At 43.8% G+C, this 12069-nt stretch overlaps 1 protein-coding gene across 1 annotated transcript in view; it reads right to left on the bottom strand.

Annotated features, from left to right (window-relative positions):
* The window catches only part of LOC310779225 (L-fucose kinase-like), a gene marked incomplete at its 5' end in the record, with an annotated part of 47870 nt that overhangs the window by 22960 nt on the left and 12841 nt on the right, over positions 1 to 12069 (bottom strand). Inside the window, 7 exons of the mRNA XM_083639732.1 lie at positions 140 to 310; positions 4566 to 4825; positions 5834 to 6005; positions 6330 to 6449; positions 7404 to 7484; positions 8428 to 8525; positions 8682 to 8754. Coding sequence (XP_083495858.1) covers positions 140 to 310; positions 4566 to 4825; positions 5834 to 6005; positions 6330 to 6449; positions 7404 to 7484; positions 8428 to 8525; positions 8682 to 8754 — 975 coding nt within the window. The remainder of the gene's footprint in view (positions 1 to 139; positions 311 to 4565; positions 4826 to 5833; positions 6006 to 6329; positions 6450 to 7403; positions 7485 to 8427; positions 8526 to 8681; positions 8755 to 12069) is intronic.

Here is a 12069-nt window from a genome sequence, read left to right as displayed (position 1 = left end):
CCGGAATGTTCTTCTTGTCAGGATGGAAAAAGCTCTCAAAGAGCATTCAATAATCATCAATTCAATAATCAATCATCAATTATCAGATAACACACCAGTCTACCCAGTGTGAGCTGGTAACATTTCTTATTTTTTTTACCTCCAGGTCGTCCAGCGCTCCCATCACCGTGTAGACATTCAGCTTCAGCTCTCCTAGCTCAATACGATGTCCCTGGATGATGATGTCATCGGCCAGCGCCAGGTGCCTGATGTGTGATGAGGACAGGTCCAGACCCGACAGTAAACAACCTGACGGGACGTGCAGAGGACCCTGGGCCATGGGGGGGAGAGATGATGTGTCAATAATCTACATACAAACATGTTTATTACAGGAGGAGGAGGACACAATGTGTCAATAATCTACATACAAACATGCTTATTACAGGAGGAGGAGGACACAATGTGTCAATAATCTACATACAAACATGCTTATTACAGGAGGAGGAGGACACAATGTGTCAATAATCTACATACAAACATGCTTATTACAGGAGGAGGAGGACACAATGTGTCAATAATCTACATACAAACATGCTTATTACAGGAGGAGGAGGACACAATGTGTCAAGAATCTACATACAAACATGCTTATTACAGGAGGAGGACACAATGTGTCAATAATCTACATACAAACATGCTTATTACAGGAGGAGGAGGAGGACACAATGTGTCAATAATCTACATACAAACATGCTTATTACAGGAGGAGGACACAATGTGTCAAGAATCTACATACAAACATGCTTATTACAGGAGGAGGAGGACACAATGTATCAATAATCTACATACAAACATGCTTATTACAGGAGGAGGAGGACACAATGTATCAATAATCTACATACAAACATGCTTATTACAGGAGGAGGAGGACACAATGTGTCAATAATCTACATACAAACATGCTTATTACAGGAGGAGGAGGAGGACACAATGTGTCAATAATCTACATACAAACATGCTTATTACAGGAGGAGGAGGACACAATGTGTCAAGAATCTACATACAAACATGCTTATTACAGGAGGAGGAGGACACAATGTGTCAATAATCTAAATACAAACATGCTTATTACAGGAGGAGGAGGACACAATGTGTCAATAATCTACATACAAACATGCTTATTACAGGAGGAGGAGGACACAATGTGTCAATAATCTACATACAAACATGCTTATTACAGGAGGAGGAGGAGGACACAATGGCTCCAAAAACCCAAGATGGTGACGGTCAAAATAACAAACTCGTGGCTTCAAAAAGTAACGAAGTACAATTCTGAGTTACTGGCACTTGACTTGAGCATTTCCATTCTGTGAGACTTTCTGTGAGACTTTTCTACTTTTTTGTACTTTTTCCTCCACTATATTTATCTGCCAGCTTTAGTAACTAGTTACTTTGCAGAATACGTTTTTGTTGGAGTTTAGACTCTGGATTAACTGCAGTAAACTCCTAGCCTCGGTCCAGACCCTCGAATCTGCCGAATCTTTCTAACCCTCCGAGCCAATGAGCGCCGAGTGGGACTAACGATTGGCCAATCAGCATCAATAAACAGCCCAACGGGCGGGACCAGCCATTGTCAAGTGCGGTTGTCGCCCCAAAGTCTGGTGGGATCCATAATAACGCTTTCCTGAGGAGTATAAACAACAATGGCTACAGGGGTTGCCTGCTGTCAAGACTGTTTTAAATTAATTACAAGTACCGTAAATTCCGGACTATAAGCCGCGGCTTTTTTCCCGTTTTTTGGCCCCTGCGGCTTATATAACGGTGCGTCTTATCTATGGATTTTTTCAGAAAAAAAAAAAAAAAAAAAAAAAAATCTCTCTTTTTTAGCACTCTTTCTAACTATAAATCCACTTCTGTTTTAATTTCCTCTCTTGCCCTCTTTTCACCACACCGCGGACACTGTGTGCACTGTAAAAATAAACAACGGTGGTGTTGTGTTATGTTGTTTTGTTGAAATGTTAGGGTAATACGGTAAATGGGAGCTTCCTCAAACAGCCATCTCTTTCCCGACAATCCCCTCTGTGCGTGACCACTTACATATGGTAATTACGGTAAGCAAACGGCCACAAGCCCATCAACTCCCTCCCCCGACTACCAGGAGAAAATCACAAACTTCGGCGAATTCACACAAAGGAAGATCAAGGAATATTCCATCGAACCGGAGCAGATCATAAATATGGATGAAGTGCCTTTGACGTTCGACCTGCCACTCACTCGGACTGTTAACAAGAAGCGCCCTGGAGGATTCTTTCACCAAAAAAAAGCTTTGCTCGTTCTCGACAGCATGAGAACGAGCAGTAGATGATCATGAGGTGGTTTTTCAGACGTGTCGATATAGCAGTTTATCGCAAAAGTGTAATGGAAACACATTTTTCGCATTTGCACGTCATGTGACCCATATTATCCCTTGGAAAAGGAGCGGAAAATAAGTTTGGTAAGTAAGGTTCGATAGCCGTGTCAAAACCTCCGCAGCAAGTGGAAAACTTTGAAGCAACGCTACCTAGCAGAAAGACGAGTGTTGTGCAAAAGCGTAGCCGGGCAAATTAGATAATGTTTAATGGCAGAAATCGGTCCATGGTGACAGCAGGCTGCCTGTGTGCGCGCATTTGGCACAGCGGCGAGATGAGAGGATGAAAAGCACACACTGGTGCGGTGGTGCTGTCTGAAGTGAATACAGTGACTGTGAGTAGGCTAATACATTGCACACGTTTCAGGTGCAATTATAGAACCAAATCAGCCTTTTCCCCCCTCCATCTCTAAATCGGACCAGTTGTAGGCTATTAGGCTACCTTTTTTCCTCTGCCTGTCGCGCTGACTGCATTCACGCAGCCAGCAACATTTTGCGACTCATTTTCTTTTGAATTGATAATCAGGCTCGTTTATATGCATTGTAACTTCATGTTGGGATTTCCATTGACCATTGGTTGGATTTGAGCATGCAGGGGACGGGATATGGGGCAGATCCCCGTGCGTAATCACTGTGGCAGCTGCTGCAACGGGGAATCACTCAAACGCAACTTCAATGGAAACGCCTACAAGTCGCAATTGTACATTGTCGAAGTTGTAGAAATATCGCAATTCTTTTGCGAAAAACTGTAATGGAAACACAGCTATAGATGAAGAGGAGTTCGTTGGTTTTGAGTGACAATGAAGGAGAGAGGAGAGTGGTTGACGAAGCCACGCTGAACCTGTTCGTTTCCGACACTGAAGATGAGGACTTTGGTGGTTTCAGTACGCAGGAAGAAGAGGAAGACGAGCATTAGTGACTTGACTTCTCTGGTTACAGGTTTGCTGCACATATAGCCTATTGTTGTGTGATTTTGTCTGGGGATTAGTGACCTGACTTTTGTTTTGTTTTGTTGAAATGTTAATAAATGGGAGCTTCCCCAAACAGCCATCGCTTTCCCGACATTCCTCTCTGTGCACGAACCCTTTCATATGGTAATTAAACATCAAAACACCCGCGGCTTATAGACCGGTGCGGCTTATAGAAGAAAAAAATAGTCAATTTTGGTCCCGCGGCTTATACACCGGTGCGTCTTATAGTCCGGAATTTACGGTACCAATTACTTTGAAATCCAAATGCACACTGCTTGGAGGGCATTTATTCAAAGGGGAGATTTTCTTAATATACATTTTTTTACATAGTAACTAACGTAAGTTTCAGGCAGATATACGTTGGATTTGGTCTCTAGTGATTGGTTGGAATTCCCCTGGTGGGATCCCGTCATAGAAATAACTCAAACAGAGCTCAATCTGAGATTAGAAGATGGATATGAGTGTATGAGACAAGTTGACCATAGAGAGCCGCAGGGATGACGTATTTTTGTAGTCGGAACGCGGAAGTCCCGGACTTCATGGTTCTTCACTGTTTCTGCCTATGGGATTTTTGAATGGGTTTTTGGCACGATGCTTCAAATAAGGTCTCTGGGCAACGCAAGCTTAATCAAACGCAAACCAGTGTTGAGCGGGATAATCTTCACACATGAGGACCACTTTCATGACTTTTGAAGCGTAAATGCGAGCCCTAGAAGTAAAAAGCTTGTGCTTGTGCAGAACTACACACAGTGTCACATAGGCTTCCCCGTCACGTCACCACTTAACCTGGAGTGTTGTTGATGTGTGCGCTGCTGTGCACTGATTACCCCGGGCTGAACCATGTGAGGGAAAGAGAATTTCCGTGTTGGTTCTTTGAAGTGATGACGTTATTGACGTATAATATCCCCGTCGACTCAACAGTGTAGTCTTATTTAGCCGTTTGCTAGCTAGCCGCCCGTTTAACGGCACGTAAAAGTAAAAAGAAATCATAAAAGTGGTCCTCATGTGTGAAGATTATCCTGCTGAACACTGGTTCGCGTTTGAATAAGCTTGCGTTAACCACAGACCTTATTTGAAGCATCGCGCCAAAAACGCATTCAGAAATCCAATAGGCAGAAACAGTGAAGAACCGGGAGTGTTAGCGTCGATGTTTTCCGGACTCATTCATGCAGCTCTCTATTCAGTCTGAATATCAGGCTACTCCTGACCTGTAGGTGGCAGTGTTGCACCACGGCTCCGTTCGCAACTGCAACGTCTCCCTCTAGGATGCTGTTGATCACCCGGCCTCCTTCGCTCACCCCTCGCTCTCTCTGAGGGTAAACAGGAAGCTGGTCAGTGCTGGTGAAAGTCATCATGGTATCTGAGGACCTCGGTGGGGTGTTTCTCTCCGTCCAATCACGGCTCAGATGCTCCACATGCTGCTTTCCAGACAGGGTCATGTAGTCATAGCAACCGCCAGGGACATACACTGTCAGGATGAGACAAAAGCATGGATGAGGACCTGGTTGAGAACAGGACATGGACATCCGGAAGAGGCTAAAATGGTTTTCTGGTACAACTTCACCGATTCATAGAATTACTTGCTAAAATACTGTACTGCACTAAGAAGCTAGCTAACTTCCATACAAGAGAGGAGTCATGTTATCATTTTGAAACTTCAAGAACTTTTCCCCCAACGATCATGCTGTTGTTTGACAGCTGTGAAAAGGTAACGACAAATTATTTACACCATATATAATTTATTTCACAGAAATTATTAGAACCACAGACAATGTTGACTTGTTACTTTACTCATAGACCCCGACCTCACTCAGTGTGGCCCTTGGGTCTTTTTTGTTTTGTTTTGCAAGGCAGACGCTTTTGGTTAGGTTAGACCACCCAAATCTGTGTTTTTATTTTACTGTACATCCCAGAACATGGCGCTAATGGCATTAGCATTGTCCATCCACATACTGTTTAACGTTAGCATTGGAGCTAACACTATTGTAACAAACTATATCCAGGATGCACATTGCACATGCAACATTACAAATTTGATTAATATCACATTATGTGGGTGATGTACCCCATCAAATTGCTGTAGCGGGCTGTTTTAAAGCTAGAGCAACGTTTATGGTGTCATCTGAATGGAAGAATTACTAAATTTGAATATGAAAAATATAAATGTTGGTATAATAAACTTTGATTACCAGTCCTTCTGATCAAATTAGTAGCTATAATTGGGAGTGATGGTGTTACAGTAGTAGGCTACTGGTGGAAGTGCACGGTCACAATCTGGCCCTCTGGTAGCGAGGAATTTTGTGTGGCCCTCTCTATCATCAAAGTTGCCCGTCCCTCCCTGTCAGAGACACTGAATAAGGTTTCACTTTGCGTGGCCTGTTTGCTGTGACGCCATTCAGCATTAGTCTTGATAAAAGATAGATGGTCTAAAGAGAGAGAGAGAGAGAGAGAGAGAGGAGGGGCGAGAGACATCTACCCAGACTGAGCGGCGTTCCTCTCAGGATCCTCCACAGCTCCGCCCTCCCGCTCCTCACCGCTGCCCCTTGTGGGCCGACGGCCGAACTGCAGCCGGCTCGCTCCTCGGTCACAAACTGATCCTGAGTCTGATCCGAGCAGAGAGTCTTCAGCACATCCAGAAAGAGAGAGATCTGCAGAACGACAGGAAGACAGAGCGCATGCACGGCGCACGCACACACGCACACGCACACACACGCACACTACATGAGTGATTGAATTATAGGCTATAAATGTAACACTAGGTAATGTAATACGTTTTCAAAGGGGTCCAAATCTTAAATTTGGGTCGCGAAAATGTCCGGAAAGATGTGTGTGGTGAGGCTAGACCAGTTGAAAACCACTGATCTAGACCATCTGCAGGACTGTATGGTTGTTATTGTGGAAAATTGGACTGGAAAAAATAAACCATGGCATGACAACAAAACCAGAGTGCAGCCAGGTAGACAGACAGGTACCTGGAGGGGCGGAGCTCCAGAGTCCAGGCCCAGGTAGGTGCAGCCATCCAGGGGAGCAGTGACGTGGGCTTGCAGTAACTTCTCTGATACAAACCTACTGAAGAAGACTGGACCTGACACCTACTGACAGAGAGACAGAGAGAGAGAGAGACAAGCAGACAGACAGGGAGAGAGACAGACAGACAGACAGACAGACAGGGGGGAGAGAGACAGGGAGACAGACAGGCAGGCAGACAATCAGACAGACAGACAACCAGACAGACAGACAATCAGACAGAAACACAATCAGACAGACAGACAGACAATCAGACAGACAACCAGACAGACAGACAGAAACACAATCAGACAGACAGACAACCAGACAGACAGACAATCAGACAGACAGACAGAAACACAATCAGACAGACAGACAGACAGACAATCAGACAGAAACACAATCAGACAGACAGACAGACAGACAATCAGACAGACAGACAGAGAGACCACATCAGCTCTGGAAAGAGTATTTGTTAATAACATAACTAGTCATGATAACAGTCAGTGTAAACAGTTTTGCAGACATTAATTTAGTTTGACAGTGATTGCAAGTTAACTTGAGTTAAGTTGTGGACCAGTGATGTCATTTGTGCATGAATGACATCACTGGTCCACATTGATTTCCACTAGCTGATAGCCCAGCCCAGGCAGACACGATCGGGGATTTAACCACCGCAGTAAAGGCACATCTGAGCAGACGTCTTGTGTTCTGCTCTAGAACCCCCAAACCTGTAGTTTAGAGCCGCCACTCGGGCGCCAGCCGTTTAACATTTTGTGGGCGTTCCCAGACATGCGGACTGTCTCTATGGAGATTTTTTTTTGTCTCATTTCAAAATGCTGTCTCAAAACACTGAATACTTGTTATTATTTGGAAGATTTTTTTTTTTACATGAAAATCATATTAAATATCAGCACAAAACATTCAACTTCAGTACACATGAGTATTTGCCTTCTAAATTCATATTGGTCAAATCCTACTTCCTACAGCTAGTGAAGGTGCGTTTGATTCCACTGCTGGCAGCAGGAAGGAGGACGTACCAGTGGCACTTTCCCATCAGGCATCACAGCTTGTTGCATCTGCTCCGTCGTTCCCTTGTAGATGATGTCCCTGACCTGACCCTGGGACACAAAACAAACGCCCCCCCCCTCACACATGACCCTTTATTCACTGTGCCATGGTGAATGCTACTAACCGTTGTTGCCAATAATAATAATAATAATAATAATAATAATCATAATACATTTATTTATTTATTTTAAAAAATGTGTGTGCTTTACCAATCAATAAAAACAACAATAAACCAACAAAACTAATGTAAACTAAAAATGTAAAGTAAACACACACGCACGCACGCACGCACACACACACACACACACACACACACACACACACACTTACTTACTTTAAGGCAGGCCTATTCAACTGGCGGCCCGCGGGCCGGATACGGCCCGTTTGATATAAAAATAAATAAAAATAAAATAAAAATAAAACTTTTTTGGTTGGGGGACAAAGATCTATGACTGGCCCGGGAGAAGCTTTTTTATTTCATTTTTCCTTGTTTGTTACATTACAGTGTTTGATTTTCATCATAATCTGGTTTTCCATAATAATAATAATAAGTTCAGTGTTTATGCCTGTGTTGCTGTCTGTTGTAGTGTAAAACGACTAAAGGGAGAGCAGGTGGTTACATGAAAGTGAGTGAGAAAAGGAGAAGATACTGAATAATGACATCACAACAGTATAATCCTAATGTTAATTTAAAATTAAATATTCTTCTAAATATGGATAAAAGTCCAAAAAACATCAAATTTTCTCCATTCCTTACAGCACCCCCTATTTAATAATAGTTCCAGCACGGCTGCGAAAATGTGGTGGCGGGTTGTGTCAAGTGTACATATAATGGCTCGGGGAACGGTCCGGTCCCCGGCCCCTTAGGTTTCTGACAAAGTGGCCCCCTGAACAATTTAGTTGAATAGCCCTGCTTTAAGGTAAAAACATAAGAGGCTAAAACAATAATGGGTAAAATAAAATGATAAAAAGACATGACAGCCAAGTATTTACCTGTTGGTCGGTCAGGTAGACTCCATGATTGACTGCATAGGAAATGTCCCCTGGCAAAGCCAAGACTCGAACGCCAGAGAAACCATCCCAGGACAAAACTAACAGACACACAGGAATGTCAGTAACATTACAGGAGAAATAACAGACATTCCTACTAACTGGCTGATATATGAATGGTCAGGTAATAGTAATCATAGATCATGATAGTTTATAGTACTCTAACCATGGCTAATGATAGTTAATTGTACTCTAACCGAAGTCGGAGGGTATGGTCAGGATCATATCAGTGCTGCAGACCCAAACACCAGGGGGAGAAGCAGGACAGATCTGAAGGAGTCGACAAAAGACAAAACAACAGACGGTTTTACTTCATGTTGAACTCAGGTGAAGCGGTGCAAGCCGCTTCTACAGGTGACTTTGTGTGTTTGTGGCTCGAGGCAACAAGGAAGGGAGAGAGAGAAGACGATAGCATTTCAAAGTAATGCACGCACGACACATTCACGCACACACAGGTGCGCATGCATGCACGCACACGCAGGGTTGAAATTTCGTCATTTTAGGGGCGTGGCCATCTGGCCTTTGGCATCGCAATGTTTTTTTAGGGCACAAGGCCACATGCCAGGGCACAAAGGCAATTGCTCTATTGACATCGTGAAGAGCGATTTTTCTGAAATGTGTGTTAAAATGACTCAATTAAGAAAGTCCGCTCAGTAAAAAACTCTCGTAACGGACAAGCCCGTCCTCCATTGTCACACGAACACCACAACACATGCACGCGGCCACAACACACTCATGCTGACGGTGGCCGGTGAAAAGTGTCCTCTGCATTTAACCCATCCAGGCATGTCCTTTCCTCCGAGGGGCAGGCCAGGAGCAGTGGTCGCTTTCTCGTACAGCGCCCGGGGACCAACTTCGGATGTTGTCGTCACTGGTCGGATGACGATGACGATCTGATCTTCTGCATGTTTTTAGTGGGGGGTTATATACGGAGGAACCCCCTGGGGGAGCATGGGGAGAACATGCAAACTCCACACAGAGAGAAAGGCCCTTTCGACGAGATAACCCACCTGGGCAGTAGGCACTGAAGATATGGGGGGGAACACAACCACAGCGCCCACAGTGTCCCAGGCGAGAATCGAACTCAGGACCTTCTAACTGTGAGGCGACAGCGCTACCGACTGCGCCGCCGCACCCCCAGTAGGCAGGTGCCAGACAAATAAATGATAAACTGGAATGAAGGAATAAAGTCCGCACACTGAAAAGTAAAGCTCCCGGTCAGTTTAAACTAAAACGGACAAACATAATACAGGTAGTTTCCAATCTGCTTTCGACTGATGTGACTTCAGTGTGGACGCGCTGATCGCCCAAATCAGATTTGAGGGTGTCTTTTGCAGAGGGCGGGGACTTGAAGAGCAGAGAGCACAGACATGCAAACACTGCCAGAAACATTGTATGTTGGCTCGTAGAGAGGCAAAGTGACCGCCTACTTCCTGCTTCAGCACTGTACCAGAGATTTTTATCCGCCTTTTATTTTCCCGTGGACATTTCGTAAAATGCTCTTAACCCATTGATACCTGATGCAGCATTTGTGTGTGTATCCCTTTAAGACCGCGAACCGCATGAACGCGGTTCGCGGTCTTAAAGGGATACACACACAAATGAGGGATATACACACAAATGCTGCATCAGGTATCAATGGGTTAAAAAAAAAGAACCCACCGAAACAATATTTTCTTTAAATCTGCGATTTATTTAATGTTTTGGTCCGAGTGAAATTTTATGTGGTCTTTTTCTGGATATATCTGAACCGTTTGATTTTACCAAGTAAAACTATTTTGATAAGCATTTTATTAAATGTCTATGGGAAAATAAACGGCGGATGGAAATCTCTGGTACAGTGCTGAAGCAGGAAGTGACGTTCCACTTTGCCTCTCTATTGTATCTGGACACACACAGATCTTTCTTGAACACTTGCCCAAATCAGAGTTGCGGCAGTGCGGACACACTCCCAAATCAGATTTGGGAAACCAATCAAGATAATGATGATTAATGACTTTAGCAGCAAATCGGATTTGCCTGTTAAGGCTCACCCCACTCCAGGCATCTCCACTTCATGGGCATTGTCATGCAGTGTGTCCGTTGAGGACGCGTGTGCTGCAGCCTCATGGTCCGCCCGACACACCTTCGTTAGTGCTGCAGCCTCATGGTCCACCCCACACACTTTTGTTAGTGCTGCAGCCTCATGGTCCACCCCACACACTTTTGTTAGTGCTGCAGCCTCATGGTCCACCCCACACACTTTTGTTAGTGCTGCAGCCTCATGGTCCACCCCACACACCTTCATGGTCCACCCCGCACACCTTCATGGTCCACCCCGCACACCTTCACAGGGCTGGTGACTGCGCCCGTTTTACTCGCATATGCGACTAAAAATAGAACAGTGCGAATTGTAAAATGCCTTTTGGGGCACGTGTGCGAGTACAGAATTCGACCTTCAATATATATGTATTTTTTTTCAGAGCCTTAAAAATCAAAATCAGAACGGCATTAAAGTTGAGAGCCTGTGTCCCAGTTCACTTGAAGGCAACACAGCCTTGCCTTGAACCAATGGTGACTGGTGAAAAAAAGCACGTGATATCTCGTCAGCGGAAAAACAAGCAGCTTGCAGCTTGCTCCCAGTGCGCCACAGAAAAAATGTCTAACCGTCCTCATACGTCCAAAGTGTGGGAGCATTTCACGCACAATAATGTGAAGTGCAAAATCTGCTAAATAAGCTGAACTCGCTTATCATGGCAGAACGAGTATGATGCACGAGCATCTCAAAAGGAAGCACGTTGTGGCGAATGCAGATGAAGGCTAATTAGCTTGTTAGCTCACAGGCAACCGCAATGTTAAGTTTGAGCTGCTAACGTTAGCTATTGGCTAACGATATTAACGTTATAAGCCTGTAACGTTGTCATCATAGCAACGTTAAGCTCATGTGTTGCTGACGGGAATACTGGAAACCTCATTTTACTCCGCAGTTTGCACTCTACTTACGACATTTAAAAATGTGATGCCTGAGAAGACTGAAACAATTTATTTTTGTTGATATTTTGGTTGCATACATAGTGAATAGTTTTTGGTTCCATTTCCATTCCACGTAGTAGTGCCCTAATTTTATTTTGCATTATTCATTCAATGGATAGTACATTCATTGCACTATATGTTTTCAATTTCAATGTGTACTATTTTGCAGTTTTGCAATTTGCACTATATTACATTTATTACATGCAAGTACATTGATGCCAGAAATAAATATTCTGCTACATGCTCTGAACTTTAAAGTTCATGAAAATATTATTTTTGAGTGAATTATCATCTTAACTCATTGAGTGCCAGCCACTTTTGGAGAACGGACACTCCCAGTGCCAGAGTTTCAGAGCGTTTTCAGTGATTTCTCGGGGCCCACAGAATATTGTGTGATATTACTATGTAAACACCGAACAAGCACAAAGAACGATGAGACTCTCTTCTATCATCTGCAAAAAAAAGTTTATTGATATCATTATCCGTTCTTTAGTTATCAGCCGGAGAAGATAGGTTGATTTCAGCAAAAAAACACGTTTCAATTTAGAAGCTGAGATATTCAGCCTTTTGTGA

This window comes from Poromitra crassiceps (genome assembly GCF_964638095.1).
Source record: "Poromitra crassiceps genome assembly, chromosome: 7".
NCBI lineage: Eukaryota > Metazoa > Chordata > Actinopteri > Beryciformes > Melamphaidae > Poromitra > Poromitra crassiceps.
This window is presented reverse-complemented; position numbering and strand designations above follow the sequence as displayed.